At 42.3% G+C, this 24,507-nt stretch overlaps 1 protein-coding gene across 8 annotated transcripts in view; it reads left to right on the top strand.

The window, feature by feature from the left end:
- Atpalpha (sodium/potassium-transporting ATPase subunit alpha) overlaps positions 1-24,507 on the top strand; it is a 1,033,168-nt gene that overhangs the window by 478,805 nt on the left and 529,856 nt on the right. For all 8 annotated transcript variants that reach the window (XM_070090026.1, XM_070090001.1, XM_070089989.1 and 5 more), the window contains exon 2: positions 20,274-20,300. In XM_070090026.1, the coding sequence (XP_069946127.1) occupies positions 20,274-20,300 (27 nt within the window). The remainder of the gene's footprint in view (positions 1-20,273; positions 20,301-24,507) is intronic.

Genomic DNA, 24,507 nt, shown 5'->3' with positions numbered 1-24,507 from the left:
TGTAAATTTAATGTAAGGTTCAACTATGTTGTCTCTCTCGTAGATCGGTGGTGTTGAACCTTGTATTATCTACATTCTACAGCTACTTCGCATTCTTGAGAATGAACGGAGTGAAATTTCCCGCCTCACTTTATTCCATGTACAGGATAGCCAGTAATGCATAAATGGGCGACTCCATTTCCATGCCAAAGTTTTACCTCTACAGAGAAGTAACATAAAAAGATTACAATTCACACACACACTTCAATAAGATCGACGAAATCTCTGGCAGAGAGAAGAGGAAGGAGGTCGTAAGTGACCATCCTTGGAAGTTCAGTAGTATGGATAGTAGGTACATTTGCAAATTATGAAGTAACATCCAGACTTGCCAGTTTCTTGTTTACTCAAGTTGTGTTTACCACTACTGTGGTGGTCACCCGAATGTTTTAAATATGCGTTGCTCATCGTTTCTATCAGTTTGGATAAAAGTTTCGCTCGAGTTCGCACCAGTCTGTGAGGAGAACTGCCGGTATCTTACGTGATGGGGTTAATTAAGTATACTGTTTATTTGGTGGGTTTTGGGAGTACCATATATACGAGCTGATCTAGGGCTACTGGGAGTAACACAATTTTTTTTTTAACTTGTTCCATGCATTTCAGACTATACTGAATCGAATTTTTTATTGAGTTCTTACACTTTACTGCTGCTTAGACTTGTATACGAGTCCCTATCAGATGTGGTAACGAAGATCGCTTCATCGTTGGCCAGGTCTTTGAGCGTTGTAGCAGGTTGGCAGAAGAGGTTCAGTGACGGTAGCTGCAATCATTCCATGGATGAAGACCTTCTGGAAGTCATTGTCCTGGCAACCGTGATTCCCAGTGAATAGATCGATGCTCCAGTGCGGGTCTTGCCAAGTCTGTAGGAAAACTCAAGCTGATACATAAACTTTAGCGACATGGAAGTGTATCGCAGCGGACCAGCAGAACCATTTTGATTCTCTTTTATTCATATTCCACATATTAAATTTTTCGGGACACTCTGGGGGTTGCGAGAATATATACATTGTTGTGAAGGTATACACACTGTTGTGAAGGTATACACACTGTTGTGAAGGTATATACACTGTTGTGAAGGTATACACACTGTTGTGAAGGTATACACACTGTTGTGAAGGTATACACACTGTTGTGAAGGTATACACACTGTTGTGAAGGTATACACACTGCTGTGAAGGTATATACACTGTTGTGAAGGTATATACACAGTTGTGAAGGTATACACACTGTTGTGAAGGTATACACACTGCTGTGAAGGTATACACACTGCTGTGAAGGTATACACACTGTTGTGAAGGTATACACACTGCTGTGAAGGTATACACACTGCTGTGAAGGTATACACACTGTTGTGAAGGTATATACACTGTTGTGAAGGTATATACACTGTTGTGAAGGTATACACACTGTTGTGAAGGTATACACACTGTTGTGAAGGTATACACACTGCTGTGAAGGTATATACACTGTTGTGAAGGTATACACACCGTTGTGAAAGTATACACACCGTTGTGAAGGTATACACACTGTTGTGAAGGTATACACACCGTTGTGAAGGTATACAAACCGTTGTGAAGGTATACAAACCGTTGTGAAGGTATACACACTGTTGTGTGTATACCTTGTCTAATTTGCCTCCCAACACCCCAGCTCCCACACCCCAGCTCCCACACCCCAGCTCCCACACCCCAGCTCCCACACCCCAGCTCCCACACCCCAGCTCCCACACCCCAGCTCCCACACCACAGCTCCCTCACGCCTGCTCCCACACCCCAGCTCCCACACCCCAGCTCCCACACCCCAGCTCCCACACCCCAGCTCCCACACCCCAGTTCCCACACCCCTGCTCCCACACCCCAGCTCCCACATCCCAGCTCCCACACCCCAGCTCCCACACCCCAGCTTCCACACCCCTGCTCCCACACCCCAGCTCATACGCCCCAGCTCCCACACCCCTGCTCCCACACCCCTGCTCCCACACCCCAGCTCCCACACACCAGCTCCCACACCCCATCTCCCACATCCCAGCTCCCACACCCCAGCCCTCACACCCCAGCTCCCACACCACAGCTCCCACAGCCCTGCTCCCACACCCCAGCCATCACACTCCTCCCCTAACACCCCAGCCCCACACCCATGCTCCCACACCCCAGTTCCCACACTCCTGCCCCCACACCCCAATTCTCACACCCCAGCTGCCACACACCAGCTCCCACACCCCAGCTCCCACACCCCAGCTCCCACACCCCAGCTCCCACACCCCAGCTCCCACACCCCAGCTCCCACACCCCAGCTCCCACATCCCAGCTCCCACACCCCAGCTCCCATACCCCAGCTCCCACACCCCAGCTCCCACACCCCAGCTCTCACACCGCAGCTCCCACACACCAGCTTCCACACTCCAGCTCCCACACCCGAGCACCCACACCCCAGCACCCACACCCCATCCCTCACACCCCAGCTCCCACACCCCAGCTCCCTCACCCCTGGTCCAACACCCCAGCCATCACACCCCTGCCCTATCACCCCAGCCCCACACACCAGCTCCCACACCCCAGCTCTCACACCCCTGCCCCCACACCCCAACTCTCACACCCCAGCTCCCACACCCCAGCTCCCACACCACTGCCCCCACACTCCAGCCCTAACACCCCAGCCCCACACCCCAGCTCCCACACCCCAGCTCCCACACCCAAGCTCCCACACCGCAGCCCTCACACCCCAGCTCCCACACCCCAGCTCCCACACCCCTGCTCCCACACCCCAGCCATCACACCCCTGCCCTAACTCCACAGCCTCACACCCCAGCTCCCACACCCCAACTCCCACACACCTGCCCCCACACCCCAACTCTCACACCCCAGCTCCCACACCCAAGCTCCCACACACCAGCTCCCACTCCCCAGCTCCCACACCCCTGCCCCCACACCCCAGCCCTAATACCCCAGCCCCACACCCCAGCTCCCACACCCCAACTCTCACACCCCAGCTCCCACACACCAGCTCCCACACCCCAACTCCCACACCCCAGCTCCCACACCCCAGCTCACACACCCCAGCTCCACACCCCAGCCCCACACCCCAGCCCCACACCCCAGCCCCACACCGCAGCCCCACACCGCAGCCCCACACCGCAGCCCCACACCGCAGCCCCACACCCCAGCCCCACACCCCAGCCCCACACCCCAGCCCCACACCCCAGCCCCACACCCCAGCCCCACACCCCAGCTCCCACACCCCAGCTCACACACCCCAGCTCCACACCCCAGCCCCACACCCCAGCTCCCACACCCCAGCTCACACACCCCAGCCCCACACCCCAGCCCCACACCCCAGCTCCCACACCCCAGCTCCCACACCCCAGCCCCACACCCCAGCCCCACACCCCAGCCCCACACCCCAGCCCCACACCCCAGCCCCACACCACAGCCCCCACACCCCAGCCCCACACCCCAGCCCCACACCCCAGCTCCCACGTAAGACATGTGTGCAACACCTGCCTCTCTTTATTGATTAATAAGATACATATGCAGCATATATCTATATATTAAAGAAACGTTTCGCCTACGCAGCAACCTTTTTTTATCACTAAAAGAGAGACACTAAAACAGGTCACTAGCTCCCTTAAGGTTTACTATACAAGTAGTAGGATTCTAAGAAATAAGATAGATGAGCTAAAATTACTCGCAAGTGCAGGTAATGTAGATATTATTGCTATAACAGAAACCTGGTTCAACTTGAAAGATAGAGAAATGCCTTTTTAATGCAACATACAAGGTTATAAACTGTTCCACACTGATAGGGTCAACAGGAAGGGTGGTGGAGTGGCGATGTACGCCAGAGATAATTTAAACTTGTTGTGTTAGACATGATATAAAATTAGAAACATCGGACACAGAATCTGTTTGGCTACAGTTTCTCGAGGGGTATGAAAAATTTATTTTGGGTGTGATATATAGGTCCCCAAACCTTGATAGAGAGTGCAGTAAGGTGCTATGGGACGAAATTCAAAAGGCGTCTAGATATGAAAATGTTGTGTTAATGGGTGATTTTAACTTTAGACAAATTGATTGGAACAATATGACAGGAAATCTTGAGTCTAGTGACTTTCTTGATTCGGTTCAGGATTGCTTTTTAGAACAGGTTGTGACAGAACCAACTAGAGGAAACAACCTGCTTGACTTGGTTCTTGCCAACAAAGATTCACTAATTAATAATCTTGAGGTTAATGATGAGCTTGGGGAAAGTGATCACAAATCACTTAGGTTCAATATATTATGGAATTACCTAGTAAACTGTAATCAAGTCTTTGTCCCAGACTTCCAATTGGCTGATTTCCTGGGGCTGAAAAATTACCTGGGTGGGCTAAATTGGGATGATCTGACTATGGGTCAGGTAGGTGATCTTGGTTACCAATATGACGTTTTTCAGAGCATAGTTCTAGCTGCCCAGACAACTTTTGTTCCGAGTAGGGAAATTAAATCTAACAAAAATGATCCCAAATGGATGAACAATAGATTAAAACATCTCATAGGTCAAAAGAGAGGCATATATAGGCGTATCAAAAGAGGGGATGGGCAGTTAAGAAATCAATATATTCAATTAAAGAGAGAAATAAAAAAAGGAATAAGAAAAGCAAAAAGGGATTATGAGGCTAAGGTCGCAAGGGATTCAAAGACTAACTTAAAAGAGTTCTTTCAGGTATACAGAAGTAAAACTTGCATTTGTGGTCACAGTGGTGCCTATGCTAACCTTCCTATGGTGTAGAAATATACCTAGTTGGACGAATCTTATTGTGGCTAGCTGGTCCAGTGGCTAACGCGACGGTCTGGAGTTTTGAGACTCTCTGACCGCGGGTTCAATCCCGCCCGTGGTATGGTTTATACAGAAGTAAGATCACTCATAGTGATAAGGATATGTGTGAAATTTTCAATTCTTACCTCCTCTCAGTTTTTACTCAGGAATATACTAGCGAAATTCCAGAAATAATAGATTATGTAGAACAGGACGATAATAAACTATGCACGACTGCAGTAACTAGTGACATGGTCCTCAGACAAATAGAGAAATTAAAACCTAACAAATCCCCAGGTCCTGATGAATTATTTGCAAGTGTGTTAAAAGAATGTAAAGAGGAACTTGGCAAACCTTTGGCTAATCTTTTCAACATATCACTACAAACTGGCATAGTGCCTGATAAGTGGAAAATGGCAAATGTAATACCTATTTACAAAGCAGGTGACAGGTCCTTAGCTTCAAACTATAGACCAATAAGCCTTACCTCCTTAGTGGGAAAATTTATGGAATCAATAATTGCCGAGGCAATTCGTAGCCATCTTGATAGGCATGAATTGATAAATGAATCTCAACACAGTTTTTCTAAGGGGCGTTCCTGTCTTACGAACTTACTGTTTTTGCTAAGGTGTTTGAGGCGGTAGATCATCGTAATGAATATGATATTGTGTATGTGGACTTCAGTAAGGCTTTCGATAGAGTTCCACATCAAAGACTTTTGAGGAAACTTAAGGCACATGGAATAGGAGGAGAAATTTATTCCTGGGTAGAGGCGTGGTTGACAAATAGGCAGCAAAGAGTTTGCATAAATGGGGAGAAATCAGAATGGGGGCACGTCACAAGCGGTGTTTCACAGGGGTCAGTGTTGGGCACCTTGGTGTTCACAATTTACATAAACGATATAGATGAGGGAATAAATAGCGACATAAACAAATTTGCTGATGACACCAAAATAGGCCGTCTAATTCATTCTATTGAGGACATTAGTGCGCTCCAGGATGATTTGAATAGACTGCTGCAGTGGTCGGAGAAGTGGTAGATGCAGTTTAAAATAGAAAAATGCAAAGTTCTAAATGTTGGACAGGACAATAACCATGCCACATATAAACTGAATAGTGTAAATCTTTATACTACTGATTGCGAAAAGGATTTAGGAGTTCTGGTTAGCAGTAATCTGAAACCAAGACAACAGTGCATTAGTGTTCGCAATAAAGCTAACAGAATTCTTGGCTTCATATCAAGAAGTATAAATAATAGAAGTCCTCAGGTTGTTCTTCAACTCTATATATCCTTGGTTAGGCCTCATTTAGACTATGTTGCTCAGTTCTGGTCACCGTATTACAGAATGGACATAAATGCTCTGGAAAACGTACAAAGGAGGATGACAAAGTTGATCCCATGTATGAAAAATCTTCCCTATGAGGATAGACTGAAGGCCCTGAATCTGCACTCTCTAGAAAGACGTAGAATTAGGGGGGATATGATCGAGGTGTATAAATGGAAAACAGGAATAAATAAAGGGGATGTAAATAGCGTGCTGAAAATATCTAGCCAAGACAGGACTCACAGCAAGTTGGATAAGTTTAGCTTCAGGAAGGACGCAGGAAAGCACTGATTTGGAAATAGAGTTGTGTTGTTTTAAAAATAGGTTGGACAAATACATGAGTGGGTGTGGGTGGGTGCGAGTTGGACCTGACTAGCTTGGGCTACCACGTCTGGTGCTGTGCTCCTTCCTTAAGTGGAAGTGACCTGACTAGATGGTCATTGATCTAGGCAGGGGGGGTGCATGGACCTGCTTCGCATGGGTCAATAGGCCTGCCGCAGTGTTCCTTCTTTCTTATGTTGTTATGTTCTTATGTGTTACACCTAGCAAAGATATTCAAGTGTTGCACCTAGCAAAGATACTCAGGTGTTGCACCTAGCAAAGATACTCAGGTGTTGCACCTAGCAAAGATACTCAGGTGTTGCACCTAGCAAGATACTCAGGTGTTGCTTCTAGTAAAGATACTCAGGTGTTGCTTCTAGTAAAGATACTCAGGTGTTGCACCTAGCAAAGATACTCAGGCGTTGCTTCTAGTAATGATACTCAGGTGTTGCTTCTAGTAATGATACTCAGGTGTTGCTTCTAGTAAAGATACTCAGGTGTTGCACCTAGCAAAGATACTCAGGCGTTGCTTCTAGTAATGATACTCAGGTGTTGCTTCTAGTAATGATACTCAGGTGTTGCTTCTAGTAAAGATACTCAGGTGTTGTTTCTAGTAAAGATACTCAGGTGTTGCTTCTAGTAAAGATACTCAAGCATCTTATTCGCCTGTTGATACATATGTTTTCAGAGTTAATGGGTTTAGTTGTGCATGGTTTGATTATATATGCGTTTGGTTGTACATTAGTTTGGTTGTACATTAGTTTGGTTGTACATTAGTTTGGTTGTACATGGGATTAGTTGTACATGGGATTAGTTGTACATGGGTTTGGTTGTATATGGGTTTAGTTTACATGGGTTTGGTTGTACAAGTGTTTGGTTGTACATGGGTTTGGTTGTACATGGGTTTGGTTGTACATGGGTTTGGTTGTACATGGGTTTGGTTGTACATGGGTTTGGTTGTACATGGGTTTGGTTGTACATGGGTTTGTTTGTACATGGGTTTAGTTGTACATGGTTTGGTTGTATATGGTTTAATTGTATATGGGTTTGGTTGTACATTGGTTTGGTTGTTCATGGGTTTGTTTGTACATGGGTTTGGTTGTACATGGGTTTGGTTGTACATGGTTTGGTTGTACATGGGTTTGGTTGTACATGGGTTTGGTTGTACACGGGTTTGGTTGTACATGGGTTTGGTTGTACATGGGTTTGGTTGTACATGGGTTTGGTTGTACATGGGTTTGGTTGTACATGGGTTTGGTTGTACATGGGTTTGGTTGTACATGGGTTTGGTTGTACATGGGTTTGGTTGTACATGGGTTTGGTTGTACATGGGTTTGGTTGTACATGGGTTTGGTTGTATATGGGTTTAGTTTACATGGGTTTGGTTGTACAAGTGTTTGGTTGTACATGGGTTTGGTTGTACGTGGGTTTGGTTGTACATGGGTTTGGTTGTACATGGGTTTGGTTGTACATGGGTTTGGTTGTACATTGGTTTGGTTGTTCATGGGTTTGTTTGTACATGGGTTTGGTTGTACATGGGTTTGGTTGTACATGGGTTTGGTTGTTCATGGGTTTGGTTGTACATGGGTTTGGTTGTACATGGGTTTGGTTGTACATGGGTTTGGTTGTACATGGGTTTGTTGTTCATGGGTTTGGTTGTACATGGGTTTGTTGTAGGGTTGAGAATGTGTGTTATGGTTGTGGAATGAACATCAAAATGGTATACAATACCGACAGGTTGTTAGGTAAGACACATATGCAACAGTTAGACAACTTTATTCCGAAACGTTTCGCCTACACAGTAGGCTTCTTCAGTCGAATACAGAAAGTAGGCAGGAACAGTAGAGATGTGAAGACGATGTAATCAGTCCATCACCCTTAAAGTCGTAGAATTTGAGGTTGTCAGTCCCTCGGCCTGGAGAAGTTCAGTTCCATAGTCAGGAACTATCTGAAGATCAAGCGACAGTGCGGAGACTTAAATACTGTCGGAAGGAGAGGTGCAGGGTAGTAGTAGTAGTAGTAGTAGTAGTAGTAGTGAGAGGCAACTGAGAGGTCATGTTCCTCTCAGATTCAACCCTTCTCACTTGAAAAGCTTGTCCAAGGTGTTTTCTGTACCAAGATGCCACGTGTTGCAGTGTCTGACAAGATGAACATCAAAATGGTATACAATACCGACAGGTTGTTAGGTAAGACACATATGCAACAGTTAGACAACTTTATTCCGAAACGTTTCGCCTACACAGTAGGCTTCTTCAGTCGAATACAGAAAGTAGGCAGGAACAGTAGAGATGTGAAGACGATGTAATCAGTCCATCACCCTTAAAGTCGTAGAATTTGAGGTTGTCAGTCCCTCGGCCTGGAGAAGTTCAGTTCCATAGTCAGGAACTATCTGAAGATCAAGCGACAGTGCGGAGACTTAAATACTGTCGGAAGGAGAGGTGCAGGGTAGTAGTAGTAGTAGTAGTAGTAGTAGTAGTGAGAGGCAACTGAGAGGTCATGTTCCTCTCAGATTCAACCCTTCTCACTTGAAAAGCTTGTCCAAGGTGTTTTCTGTACCAAGATGCCACGTGTTGCAGTGTCTGACAAGATGAACATCAAAATGGTATACAATACCGACAGGTTGTTAGGTAAGACACATATGCAACAGTTAGACAACTTTATTCCGAAACGTTTCGCCTACACAGTAGGCTTCTTCAGTCGAATACAGAAAGTAGGCAGGAACAGTAGAGATGTGAAGACGATGTAATCAGTCCATCACCCTTAAAGTCGTAGAATTTGAGGTTGTCAGTCCCTCGGCCTGGAGAAGTTCAGTTCCATAGTCAGGAACTATCTGAAGATCAAGCGACAGTGCGGAGACTTAAATACTGTCGGAAGGAGAGGTGCAGGGTAGTAGTAGTAGTGAGAGGCAACTGAGAGGTCATGTTCCTCTCAGATTCAACCCTTCTCACTTGAAAAGCTTGTCCAAGGTGTTTTCTGTACCAAGATGCCACGTGTTGCAGTGTCTGACAAGATGAACATCAAAATGGTATACAATACCGACAGGTTGTTAGGTAAGACACATATGCAACAGTTAGACAACTTTATTCCGAAACGTTTCGCCTACACAGTAGGCTTCTTCAGTCGAATACAGAAAGTAGGCAGGAACAGTAGAGATGTGAAGACGATGTAATCAGTCCATCACCCTTAAAGTCGTAGAATTTGAGGTTGTCAGTCCCTCGGCCTGGAGAAGTTCAGTTCCATAGTCAGGAACTATCTGAAGATCAAGCGACAGTGCGGAGACTTAAATACTGTCGGAAGGAGAGGTGCAGGGTAGTAGTAGTAGTGAGAGGCAACTGAGAGGTCATGTTCCTCTCAGATTCAACCCTTCTCACTTGAAAAGCTTGTCCAAGGTGTTTTCTGTACCAAGATGCCACGTGTTGCAGTGTCTGACAAGATGAACATCAAAATGGTATACAATACCGACAGGTTGTTAGGTAAGACACATATGCAACAGTTAGACAACTTTATTCCGAAACGTTTCGCCTACACAGTAGGCTTCTTCAGTCGAATACAGAAAGTAGGCAGGAACAGTAGAGATGTGAAGACGATGTAATCAGTCCATCACCCTTAAAGTCGTAGAATTTGAGGTTGTCAGTCCCTCGGCCTGGAGAAGTTCAGTTCCATAGTCAGGAACTATCTGAAGATCAAGCGACAGTGCGGAGACTTAAATACTGTCGGAAGGAGAGGTGCAGGGTAGTAGTAGTAGTAGTAGTAGTAGTAGTAGTGAGAGGCAACTGAGAGGTCATGTTCCTCTCAGATTCAACCCTTCTCACTTGAAAAGCTTGTCCAAGGTGTTTTCTGTACCAAGATGCCACGTGTTGCAGTGTCTCCTTCCTTCCTTCCTTCCGACAGTATTTAAGTCTCCGCACTGTCGCTTGATCTTCAGATAGTTCCTGACTATGGAACTGAACTTCTCCAGGCCGAGGGACCTGGACGGCGGCCAGAATTCAAATTGCGACACAAGTGATGGACTGGTTACATTCCACACTGCAACACGTGGCATCTTGGTACAGAAAACACCTTGGACAAGCTTTTCAAGTGAGAAGGGTTGAATCTGAGAGGGACATGACCTCTCAGTTGCCTCTCACTACTACTACTACTACTACTACTACTACCCTGCACCTCTCCTTCCGACAGTATTTAAGTCTCCGCACTGTCGCTTGATCTTCAGATAGTTCCTGACTATGGAACTGAACTTCTCCAGGCCGAGGGACTGACAACCTCAAATTCTACGACTTTAAGGGTGATGGACTGATTACATCGTCTTCACATCTCTACTGTTCCTGCCTACTTTCTGTATTCGACTGAAGAAGCCTACTGTGTAGGCGAAACGTTTCGGAATAAAGTTGTCTAACTGTTGCATATGTGTCTTACCTAACAACCTGTCGGTATTGTATACCATTTTGATGTTCATCTTGTCAGACACTGCAACACGTGGCATCTTGGTACAGAAAACACCTTGGACAAGCTTTTCAAGTGAGAAGGGTTGAATCTGAGAGGGACATGACCTCTCAGTTGCCTCTCACTACTACTACTACTACTACTACTACCCTGCACCTCTCCTTCCGACAGTATTTAAGTCTCCGCACTGTCGCTTGATCTTCAGATAGTTCCTGACTATGGAACTGAACTTCTCCAGGCCGAGGGACTGACAACCTCAAATTCTACGACTTTAAGGGTGATGGACTGATTACATCGTCTTCACATCTCTACTGTTCCTGCCTACTTTCTGTATTCGACTGAAGAAGCCTACTGTGTAGGCGAAACGTTTCGGAATAAAGTTGTCTAACTGTTGCATATGTGTCTTACCTAACAACCTGTCGGTATTGTATACCATTTTGATGTTCATCTTGTCAGACACTGCAACACGTGGCATCTTGGTACAGAAAACACCTTGGACAAGCTTTTCAAGTGAGAAGGGTTGAATCTGAGAGGGACATGACCTCTCAGTTGCCTCTCTACTACTACTACTACTACTACTACTACCCTGCACCTCTCCTTCCGACAGTATTTAAGTCTCCGCACTGTCGCTTGATCTTCAGATAGTTCCTGACTATGGAACTGAACTTCTCCAGGCCGAGGGACTGACAACCTCAAATTCTACGACTTTAAGGGTGATGGACTGATTACATCGTCTTCACATCTCTACTGTTCCTGCCTACTTTCTGTATTCGACTGAAGAAGCCTACTGTGTAGGCGAAACGTTTCGGAATAAAGTTGTCTAACTGTTGCATATGTGTCTTACCTAACAACCTGTCGGTATTGTATACCATTTTGATGTTCATCTTGTCAGACACTGCAACACGTGGCATCTTGGTACAGAAAACACCTTGGACAAGCTTTTCAAGTGAGAAGGGTTGAATCTGAGAGGGACATGACCTCTCAGTTGCCTCTCACTACTACTACTACTACTACTACTACCCTGCACCTCTCCTTCCGACAGTATTTAAGTCTCCGCACTGTCGCTTGATCTTCAGATAGTTCCTGACTATGGAACTGAACTTCTCCAGGCCGAGGGACTGACAACCTCAAATTCTACGACTTTAAGGGTGATGGACTGATTACATCGTCTTCACATCTCTACTGTTCCTGCCTACTTTCTGTATTCGACTGAAGAAGCCTACTGTGTAGGCGAAACGTTTCGGAATAAAGTTGTCTAACTGTTGCATATGTGTCTTACCTAACAACCTGTCGGTATTGTATACCATTTTGATGTTCATCTTGTCAGACACTGCAACACGTGGCATCTTGGTACAGAAAACACCTTGGACAAGCTTTTCAAGTGAGAAGGGTTGAATCTGAGAGGGACATGACCTCTCAGTTGCCTCTCACTACTACTACTACTACTACTACTACCCTGCACCTCTCCTTCCGACAGTATTTAAGTCTCCGCACTGTCGCTTGATCTTCAGATAGTTCCTGACTATGGAACTGAACTTCTCCAGGCCGAGGGACTGACAACCTCAAATTCTACGACTTTAAGGGTGATGGACTGATTACATCGTCTTCACATCTCTACTGTTCCTGCCTACTTTCTGTATTCGACTGAAGAAGCCTACTGTGTAGGCGAAACGTTTCGGAATAAAGTTGTCTAACTGTTGCATATGTGTCTTACCTAACAACCTGTCGGTATTGTATACCATTTTGATGTTCATCTTGTCAGACACTGCAACACGTGGCATCTTGGTACAGAAAACACCTTGGACAAGCTTTTCAAGTGAGAAGGGTTGAATCTGAGAGGGACATGACCTCTCAGTTGCCTCTCACTACTACTACTACTACTACTACTACCCTGCACCTCTCCTTCCGACAGTATTTAAGTCTCCGCACTGTCGCTTGATCTTCAGATAGTTCCTGACTATGGAACTGAACTTCTCCAGGCCGAGGGACTGACAACCTCAAATTCTACGACTTTAAGGGTGATGGACTGATTACATCGTCTTCACATCTCTACTGTTCCTGCCTACTTTCTGTATTCGACTGAAGAAGCCTACTGTGTAGGCGAAACGTTTCGGAATAAAGTTGTCTAACTGTTGCATATGTGTCTTACCTAACAACCTGTCGGTATTGTATACCATTTTGATGTTCATCTTGTCAGACACTGCAACACGTGGCATCTTGGTACAGAAAACACCTTGGACAAGCTTTTCAAGTGAGAAGGGTTGAATCTGAGAGGGACATGACCTCTCAGTTGCCTCTCACTACTACTACTACTACTACTACTACCCTGCACCTCTCCTTCCGACAGTATTTAAGTCTCCGCACTGTCGCTTGATCTTCAGATAGTTCCTGACTATGGAACTGAACTTCTCCAGGCCGAGGGACTGACAACCTCAAATTCTACGACTTTAAGGGTGATGGACTGATTACATCGTCTTCACATCTCTACTGTTCCTGCCTACTTTCTGTATTCGACTGAAGAAGCCTACTGTGTAGGCGAAACGTTTCGGAATAAAGTTGTCTAACTGTTGCATATGTGTCTTACCTAACAACACTTGCTCTGACTGAGATTAATCAACATTAACGGTATTGGTAGAAACCTGAGGCGTCCTCATCACTTGTCTTGTTTGCAAGGTGTAGCAACAGTCAAGATGTGTCAGTCAGGTTGCTAAACTTAGAAGGTACTGGGTCAGAAGAGTTGACCTGGAGTTTACCTGGAGAGGGTTTCGGGGGTCAACGCCCCCGCGGCCCGGTCGAAGACTAGGCCTCATGGTGGATCAGAACCAGGCTGTTAGTGCTGGCCGCACGCAAGCTGACGTACGAACCACAGCCCGGTTTGTCAGGTACTGACTTTAGGTGCCTGTCCAGTGCCTTCTTGAAGACAGTCAGGGGTGTATTGGTAATCCCCCTTATGTATGCTGGGAGGCAACTGAACAGTCTTGGGCCCCAGACACTTATTGTGTTGTCTCTCAGTGTAATCGTGGCACCCCTGCTTTTCATTGGGGGTATGTTGCGTCTCCTGCCGAGTCTTTTGCTTTCATAGGGAGTGATTTTCGTGTGCAGGTTTGGTACCAATCCCTTCAGGACCTTCCAAGTGTATATTATCATGTATCTCTCTCGCCTGCGTTCAAGGGAATACAGATCAAGGACCTTTAACCGTTCCCAGTAGTTTAGGTGCCTTATCGTACTTATGTGTGCCGTGAAAGTTCTTTGTACACTCTCCAGGTCTGCAATGTTGCCAGCCTTGAAGGGGGCCTTTAGTGTACAGCAGTATTCCAGCCTAGAGAGAACAAGCGATTTGAAGAGAATCATGGGCTTGGCGTCCCTAGTTTTGAAGGTTTTCATTATCCATCTTATCATTTTCCTAGCGGATGAGGTAGATACATTGTTATGGTCTTTGAAGGCGAGATCCTCTGACATTATCACTCCCGGGTCCTTCACATTACGTTTCCGCTCTATTGTATGGCTCGAATTTGTTGTATATCTGGCTCACAAGTCTGGGTGCCAGATGTTTCAACTGCTGATTTCTTTAACCCTATACTTATTACCACTTATGTGTTCAATAACTCGATGGGGACTAACTCTTGGCCAAGCTTCAGCATGACAGATGGAGGATCGACTAGAACTGTACTAATATGTCAAGAGATAATACATCTGCGTCTACACTTGACTTGTATGGCAAGTGTGCAAAAGTGGGGTTAACTCATGTATGTTCAAAGATCATCTTACTAGTGGTCCAGTAGGCTATTTATTCTGGAGAAACAGAATCAGCAGAACATTATTTGTCAAGACACGAATTGATATTTTGGAAGTGCCTTAAAGACTATAGTTAATGCTTCTTGCTCATTTACAATATAATTACGTTCAGCTTTGGTTAGGACTTAACTAGCAAACACAATTGAGTTACATTTGTTATCCGTCTTTTGAGCTACGACAGCACCTAGTCGATGAAACAAGCGTCGGTTGTCAGATATGAAGGCTGTGCAAAATCAGGAAACGTTAATACAGGAGCTGAAGTTAGCTAGTCTTTTAATATCTTAAATACTATTTCTTGATGGAAGGTTTAAATGAAAGGCGCATCCTTCTTAAGCAACTCAGAGGAGCTGCAAAAGGAGAAAAATTAGCATTGAAAGCTCTACGAAATCCTGCTAAAGCCACAAAGGATCCGACAGCATCAGCAGTTCTTGGTGTTGGAAAATTTTATACAGCGATTCCTTTACTTAGGTCAGTCGTAACCCCCTCTAACAGTGACTTCGTGACCAAGAAACTTGATCTCTGATCTAAGGAACTGACATTTGAAGAGCTTTATCTTTAAATTGGCTTCTTCAAGCTTACCGAGTACCAAATTCAGTTTTTTGAGATGCGTTTCCAAGTCTTCTGACATGACGATCATGTTGTTTAGGCACAGCATCAGGGCGTTACCTGTGAGGCTTCGACATATGCCCTTCATGAGCCTCAGGAAGATGATAGGAGAGAAGTGTAAACAGGAGGCCATTCTGAGAAAATAATTATGACCTGTCGGAGTGGATAAGGCTGTTAGCTCTTGGCTGTCCTCATGAAGAGGGATTTGCCAAAATCCCTCCTGGAGTCTACCTGGAGGGTATTCCAAGGATCAACGCCCCTGTGGCCCGGTCCATGACCAGGCCTCATGGTAGATCAGGGCCTGATTAACGAGGCTGTTACTGTTGGCCGCACGTCCAGTAGTTGCGAGAGGCAGGAGCGTCCTGCTCTGAGCCCATGTTGCCCTGGATTGTGCAGTTGTTGGGAGTCCAGGTGGTTTGCAATCCTGCTTTTTAGAACTCTTTCAAAGATTTTTATTATGTGGGAAGTTCTTAGCTATTTTGGGAAAATCTTAGCTATTGCTTTGCTGCCACCTTTATGGAGTGAGGCTCTATCAGTTGTTTTTAGTGACTGTGGAATCTCACCTGTGTCTATGCTCCTTCTCTATAGCATACTTAAGGCCCTTGAGAGGGGTTTTTTGCAGTTCTTAATGAACACAGAGTTCCACGAGTCTGGGCCTGGGGCTGACTGCATGGGCATGTTGTCAATGGCTTTCTCAAAGTTGAGTGGATTAAGGTTATGTCAGAAATTTGGCAAACACTGACAGGGTTTTGAGGCTCATTCATGAAAAAATTATTTATATTGTCTATCTTTAAACTGATTAGTGGCTCGCTGAACACAGAGTCACAGTGAGATTTCAGTATCTCACCCATTTCTTTGTTGTCATCAGTGTAGGATCTGTCTTGTCTGAGCAGGGGCCCTATACTAGAAGTGGTTTTTGCCTTGTTTTTGGCATATGAAAAGAAATATTTCGATTTTTTTTTCAATTTCACTAATCACGTTTAGCTCCTCTTGTCTCTCCTGGATCCTGTATGAGTCCTTTAACTTAAGCTTAATATTTTCCACTTCCCTTGTTAGCACTTCCTTTCGTGTTTTAGATAATCTGGCATTCTTGAGGAGCTCAGTGATTCTTTGCCTTCTCCTGTAGAGGGAGCGTCTCTCTCTCTCTCCAGTTTACTTCTTCTCTTCTTTTTTCTTAGGGGAATATACCTTGAACATAATTCAGCTACCAGAAAGTTAATCTTTTCAATTCACTGGTTAGGGTACATGTAATTTAAGATATCTTCCCAACATGTTTCATGTGGAACATAGTTTACCTGATCCCAGTTGATGTTCTTGTTGTTGAAGTTCAGTTTGGTAAAGGTACCCTCATAGCTGTATGCATTTTGGTGATCGGGACTCCTGTGCATGTAAGTCTGGACTTCGCTTAGATTGTGATCAAAATTAGTTGTTTTTGATATTATGTTTCTTACCAGGTCCTCATTATTTGTAAAAATAAGTTCAAGTGTGTCCTCCAGTCTTGTTGGCTCCACTATCTGCTGACTTAGGGTGTGTTTATTACAGAAATTCAGCAGCTCATGTGTGTGTGACTTATTTCTGCTTCAACTTTATTTGCTACATTCTTCCATTTTATATGTCTTAGATTGAAGTCACCAAGTAGCAAGATGTTCGGGGATGGGGCTGGAAGGTTTTATAGACAGAAGTCAATTATCGATAGCTGTTTCTTGAACTGTTGGGAAGTTGCATCTGGTGGCTTATATACAAGTACAATGACTAAGTCTTGGTTCTCGATTTTTATTGTTAGAACTTCAACTTCATCATTTGTGGTGTTCAGTATCTCTGTGCAAATGAGCGACTTTGACATACAGGCCAACCCTCCCTTGTTGCCTGTTCTTTCTGTCGCATCTGAAAAGGTTGTATCCAGGTATCCATATTTCACTGTCAAAGCAATGTTTTGCGTGGGTCTCTGTGAAGGCTGCAAACACTGCATTTGACTCCCCTAGAAGTAAACTAATGAAAGGTATTTTGTTGTTGGTGGATGGCTTAAGGCACTGTATATTAGCAAATATAAGTCTGGGATCGATATTACTTTATCGCCTATATTTCGTAGTAAGTCACCAAGAACCAGAAGTGGGAAACGATCTGGTGTTGTTTTAATATTCAACTAATAAAAGTCAAAACTGGGTACCAAATACCGTCTTTATTGGGTATTAACATCATTGGCGCGTTCCAGGGTGAATTGCTCTGTACGATATTATCATCTAGCATCTGGTTGACGAACTCTTCTGTTACAAGTTGAGAATGAGGCAATCTGTTCACAGGTACATGTATAGGTCTGGTACCAGGTGGGGAAGATAGATTCTCCCTGTACGTACAACTCTACTGACAGGTTTGGTTGTACATGGTTGGGTTGCATATGGTTGGGTTGTACATAGGCTTGGTTTGCATGGTTTAGTTGTACAAGGATTCAATTGTACATGGGTTTGGTTGTTCATGGTTTAATTGTATGTAGGTTTAGTTGTACATGGATTTGGTTATACATGGGTTTGGATGTAGTCACTTAGTGTGACTTTGTAAATGGTCCAAGTCGGACCGAAACATCGTAATCAGCTCCTCTCTCCTATGTCCGGGTTATTGATTCACTGTATTTTAGTTGCACATGGCTTAGTTATAGATATGGTTGTACACAAGAACATTTGTACGGCTCATAAACAAAGGCATAAATAATTGTGCCCTTCTAAATCAGCTCCTGGCAACAGGTATTTTTAAATTTCTCTACAGAAATAATTAGAGTTATATAATAAGACAGTATAGTATATTTTATTAATTTATATTAAAATTTAGATGTTTCTTATATTTTTTGTGATATTGTATGTCAGAATTTTCGGAAATCTAAAATCAAGATAATTCTTATTAAAAAAATACCTATTAATTGGGTGTTACTTTGAGAAATATTTACTGTGAGATAAGGGTGGGATTGAATATATATATATATATATATATATATATATATATATATATATATATATATATATATATATATATATATATATATAGTGTGCTGTTAATGGAACACATACCGTATGATATATACACAAAAAGTTGTATGTCTCTATGTATACACACTGAGAGATTAATCTGTATTTTAAGTATTAAAGTATTCTTGAGTGTAATGGAGAAGCTTTTTACATAGTTATCCAGTCATCTTAAGTAGTGGATTATGGTTGGTGGTGATACAATGAAATTAGGTTAATAATGACTTAAATTTCAATACATATAGTTAACCAGCACCACCACCAACCATAATCCACTAATTAACCAGCACTAACAATAACCACAATCCACTACTTAATCAGCACCGACAATAACCACAATCCACTACTTAATCAGCACCGACAATAACCACAATCCACTACTTACTCAGCACCAACAATAACCACAATCCACTACTTAACCAGCACCACCACCAACCATAATCCACTACTTAACCAGCACCACCACCAACCATAATCCACTAATTAACCAGCACCAACAATAACCACAATCCACTACTTAACCAGCACCAACAATAACCACAATCCACTACTTAATCAGCACCAACAACAACCACAATCCACTACTTTACCAGCACCAACAATAACCACAATCCACTACTTAATCAGCACCAACAACAACCACAATCCACTACTTAACCAGCACCAACAATAACCACAATCCACTACTTAATCAGCACCGACAATAACCACAATCCACTACTTAATCAGCACCGACAATAACCACAATCCACTACTTAATCAGCACCGACAATAACCACAATCCACTACTTAACCAGCACCAACAATAACCACAATCCACTACTTAACCAGCACCAACAATAACCACAATCCACTACTTAACCAGCACCAACAATAACTACAATCCACTACTTAACCAGCACCAACAATAACCACAATCCACTACTTAACCAGCACCAACAATAACCACAATCCACTACTTAACCAGCACCAACAATAACCACAATCCACTACTTTACCAGCACCAACAATAACCACAATCCACTACTTAACCAGCACCAACACTTAACCAGCACCAATAACCACAATCCACTACACCAGCACCAACAATAACCACAATCCACTACCAGCACCAACAATAACCACAATCCACTACTTAACCAGCACCAACAATAACCACAATCCACTACTTAACCAGCACCAACAATAACCACAATCCACTACTTAACCAGCACCAACAATAACCACAATCCACTACTTAACCAGCACCAACAATAACCACAATCCACTACTTAACCAGCACAAACAATAACCACAATCCACTACTTTACCAGCACCAACAATAACCACAATCCACTACTTAACCAGCACAAACAATAACCACAATCCACTACTTAACCAGCACAAACAATACCCACAATCCACTACTTTACCAGCTCCAACGATAACTACAATCCACTACTTTACCAGCACCAACAATAACCACAATCCAATATTTTACAAGCACCAACAATAAATACAATCCACTACTTTACCAGCACCAACAATAACCACAATCCACTACTTTACCAGCACCAACAATAACTACAATCCACTACTTTACCAGCACCAACAATAACCACAATCCACTACTTTACCAGCACCAACAATACCCACAATCCACTACTTTACCAGAACCAACAATAACCACAATCCACTACTTTACCAGCACCGACAATAACCACAATCCACTACTTAACCAGCACCAACAATAACCACAATCCACTACTTTACCAGCACCGACAATAACCACAATCCACTACTTAACCAGCACCAACAATAACCACAATCCACTACTTCACCAGCACCGACAATAACCACAATCCACTACTTAACCAGCACCAACAATAACCACGATCCACTACTTTACCAGCACCGACAATAACCACAATATTCTTGATGATAACACTGACTCTGTTTTGCAGGCAGCAGCAGAGAATGGCGAAGCCAACGTGAGTGTCCATCCAGCTGAGTGTACTGAGTGTAGCACGTCCCTCTACTGATGTTGTACTGCTGCTCCTGTCCCCCACCACCCTCTCTCCCTCATCTTTTCTCTCTACCTCAAAGTCTCTCCACAACTTCTCTAGTAAAGTCTCTTCGCTCTCCTCTCACTCACCTTCATGTGTCTCCTTCACTGTTTTTATCATTCCTTTTATCTCCTCTTTTCTAACTCTCTATTAATCCATACTTACTTAATTTTCCATCTATCATGTTATTCTTCCATCTATCAAGTTATTCTTCCATCTATCATGTTATTCTTCCATCTATCAAGTTATTCTTCCATCTATCATGTTATTCTTACATCTATCATGTTATTCTTTCATCTATCATGTTATTCTTCCATCTTTCAAGTTATTCTTCCATCTATCATGTTATTCTTCTATCTCATGTTATTCTTCCATCTATCATGTTATTCTTCCATCTATCAAGTTATTCTTCCATCTATCATGTTATTCTTCCATCTATCAAGTTATTCTTCTATCTCATGTTATTCTTCCATCTATCATGTTATTCTTCCATCTATCAAGTTATTCTTCTATCTCATGTTATTCTTACATCTATCATGTTATTCTTTCATCTATCATGTTATTCTTCCATCTTTCAAGTTATTCTTCCATCTATCATGTTATTCTTCCATCTATCAAGTTATTCTTCCATCTATCATGTTATTCTTCCATCTATCAAGTTATTCTTCTATCTCATGTTATTCTTACATCCATCATGTTATTCTTTCGTCTATCATGTTATTCTTCCATCTTTCAAGTTATTCTTCCATCTATCATATTATTCTTCCATCTATCATGTTATTCTTCCATCTATATATGCTATTCTTCCATCTATCATGTTATTCTTCCATCTATCAAGTTATTCTTCCGTCTATCATGTTATTCTTCCATCTATCATGTTATTCTTCCATCTATCAAGTTATTCTTCCATCTATCAAGTTGTTCTTCCATCTAACAAGTTATTCTTCCGTCTATCATGTTATTCTTCCATCTATCAAGTTATTCTTCCATCTATCATGTTATTCTTCCATCTATCAAGTTATTCTTCCATCTATCAAGTTATTCTACCATCTATCAAGTTATTCTTCCATCTATCATGCTATTCTTCCATCTATTATGTTATTCTATCTATCAGGTTATATTTCCATCTCATGTTCTTCCATCTATCATGTTATTCTTCCATCTATCAAGTTATTCTTCCATCTATCAAGTTATTCTTCCATCTATCGTGTTATTCTTCCATCTATCATGTTATTCTTCCATCTATCAAGTTATTCTTCCATCTATCAAGTTATTCTTCCGTCTATCATGTTATTCTTCCATCTATCATGTTATTCTTCCATCTATCAAGTGATTCTTCCATCTATCATGTTATTCTTCCATCTATCATGTTATTCTTCCATCTATCAAGTTATTCTTCCATCTATCAAGTTATTCTTCCATCTATCATGTTATTCTACCATCTATCATGTTATCCTATCTATCATGTTATATTTCCATCTCATGTTCTTCCATCTATCATGTTATTCTTCCATCTATCAAGTTATTCTTCCATCTATCAAGTTATTCTTCCATCTATCATGTTATTCTTCCATCCATCATGTTATTCTTCCATCTATCAAGTTATTCTTCCATCTATCAAGTTATTCTTCCATCTATTATGTTATTCTTCCATCTATCATGTTATTCTTCCATCTATCAAGTTATTCTTCCATCTATCATGTTATTCTTCCATCTATCATGTTTTTCTTCCATCTATCAAGTTATTCTTCCATCTATCAAGTTATTCTTCCATCTATCAAGTTATTCTTCCAGCTATCATGTTCGTCCAACTATCTTGTTCTTCCAACTATCATGTTATTCCAACTATCTTGTTCTTCCAACTATCATGTTCTTCTAACTATCTTGTTCTTCCAACTATCTTGTTCTTCCAACTATCATGTTCTTCCAACTATCTTGTTCTTCCAACTATCTTGTTCTTCCAACTCTCATGTTTTTCCAATTATCTTGTTCTTCCAACTATCATGTTCTTCCAACCATCATGTTCTTCCAACTATCTTGTTCTTCCAACTATCATGCTCTTCCAACTATCTTGTTCTTCCAACTATCATGTTCTTCCAACTATCATGTTCTTCCAACTATCATGATCTTCCAACTATCATGTTCTTCCAACCATCATGTTCTTCCAACTATCTTGTTCTTCCATCTATCATGTTCTTCCATCTATCATATTATTCTTCCAACTATCTTGTTCTTCCAACTATCTTGTTCTTCCAACTATCTTGTTCTTCCAACTATCATGTTCTTCTAACTATCTTGTTCTTCCAACTATCTTGTTCTTCCAACTATCTTGTTCTTCCAACTATCTTGTTCTTCTAACTATCTTGTTCTTCCAACTATCTTGTTCTTCCAACTATCATGTTCTTCCAACTATCTTGTTCTTCCAACTATCTTGTTCTTCCAGCTATCTTGTTCTTCCAACTATCTTGTTCTTCCAACTATCATGTTCTTCTAACTATCATGTTCTTCCAACTATCTTGTTCTTCCAACTATCTTGTTCTTCCAACTATCTTTTTCTTCCAACTATCTTGTTCTTCCAGTTATCTTTTTCTTCCAACTAACTTGTTTTTCCAACTATCTTGTTCTTCCAACTATCTTGCTCTTCCAACTATCTTGTTCTTCCAACTAACTTGTTCTCCCAACTATCTTGTTCTTCCAGCTATCTTGTTCTTCCAACTTTCGTGTTCTTCCAACAATCTTGTTCTTCCAACTATCTTGTTCTTCCAACTATCTTGTTCTTCCAACTATCTTGTTCCTCCAACTATCTTATTCTTCCAACTATCTTGTTCTTCCAACTATCTTGTCCTTCCAACTATGATGTTCTTCCAACTATCTTGCTCTTCCAACTATCTTGTTCTTCCAACTAACTTGTTCTCCCAACTATCTTCTTCTTCCAGCTATCTTGTTCTTCCAACTATCTTGTTCTTCCAACTATCTTGTTCTTCCAACTATCTTGTTCTTCCAACTATCTTGTTATTCCAACTATCTTGTTCTTCCAACTATCTTGTTCTTCCAACTATCTTGTTCTTCCAACTATCTTGTTCTTCCAACTATCTTGTTCTTCCAACTATTTGCTCTTCCAACTATCTTGTTCTTCCAACTATCTTGCTCTTCCAACTATCTTGCTCTTCCAACTATGATGTTCTTCCAACTATCTTGCTCTTCCAACTATCTTGCTCTTCCAGCTATGATGTTCTTCCAACTATCTTGTTCTTCCAACTATCTTGTTCTTCCAACTATCTTGTTCTTCCAATTATCTTGTTCTTCCAACTAACTTGTTCTTCCAACTATCTTGTTCTTCCAATTATCTTGCTCTTCCAACCATCTTGTTCTTCCAACTAGCTTGTTCTCCCAACTATCTTGTTCTTCCAGCTATATTGTTCTTCCAACTATCTTGTTCTTCAAACTATCTTGTTCTTCCAACTATCTTGCTCTTCCAACTATCTTGTTCTTCCAACTATCTTGTTCTTCCAACTATCTTGCTCTTCCAACTATCTTGTTCTTCCAACTATCTTGTTCTTCCGACTATCTTGCTCTTCCAATTATGATGTTCTTCCAGCTATCTTGCTCTTCCAACTATCTTGTTCTTCCAACTATCATGTTCTTCCAACTATCATGTTCTTCCAACTATCTTGCTCTTCCAACTATCTTGTACTTCCAACTATCTTGTTCTTCCAACTATCATGTTCTTCCAACTGTCATGTTCTTCCAACTATCTTGTTCTTCCAACTATCATGTTCTTCCAACTATCATGTTCTTCCAACTATCATGTTCTTCCAACTATCTTGTTCTTCCAACTATCTTGTTCTTCCAACTATCATGTTCTTCCAACTATCATGTTCTTCCAACTATCATGTTCTTCCAACTATCTTGTTCTTCCAACTATCTTGTTCTTCCAACTATCATGTTCTTCCAACTATCATGGTCTTCCAACTATCATGTTCTTCCAACTATCATGTTCTTCCAACTATCATGTTCTTCCAACTATCATGTTCTTCCAACTATCTTGCTCTTCCAACTATCTTGTACTTCCAACTATCTTGTTCTTCCAACTATCTTGTTCTTCCAACTATCATGTTCTTCCAACTATCAT

Source organism: Cherax quadricarinatus, chromosome 3 (genome assembly GCF_038502225.1).
Source record: "Cherax quadricarinatus isolate ZL_2023a chromosome 3, ASM3850222v1, whole genome shotgun sequence".
Classification (NCBI taxonomy): Eukaryota; Metazoa; Arthropoda; class Malacostraca; order Decapoda; family Parastacidae; genus Cherax; species Cherax quadricarinatus.
The sequence above is the reverse complement of the archived record's forward strand: the minus strand, read 5'-3'. Positions and strand labels throughout refer to the sequence as shown.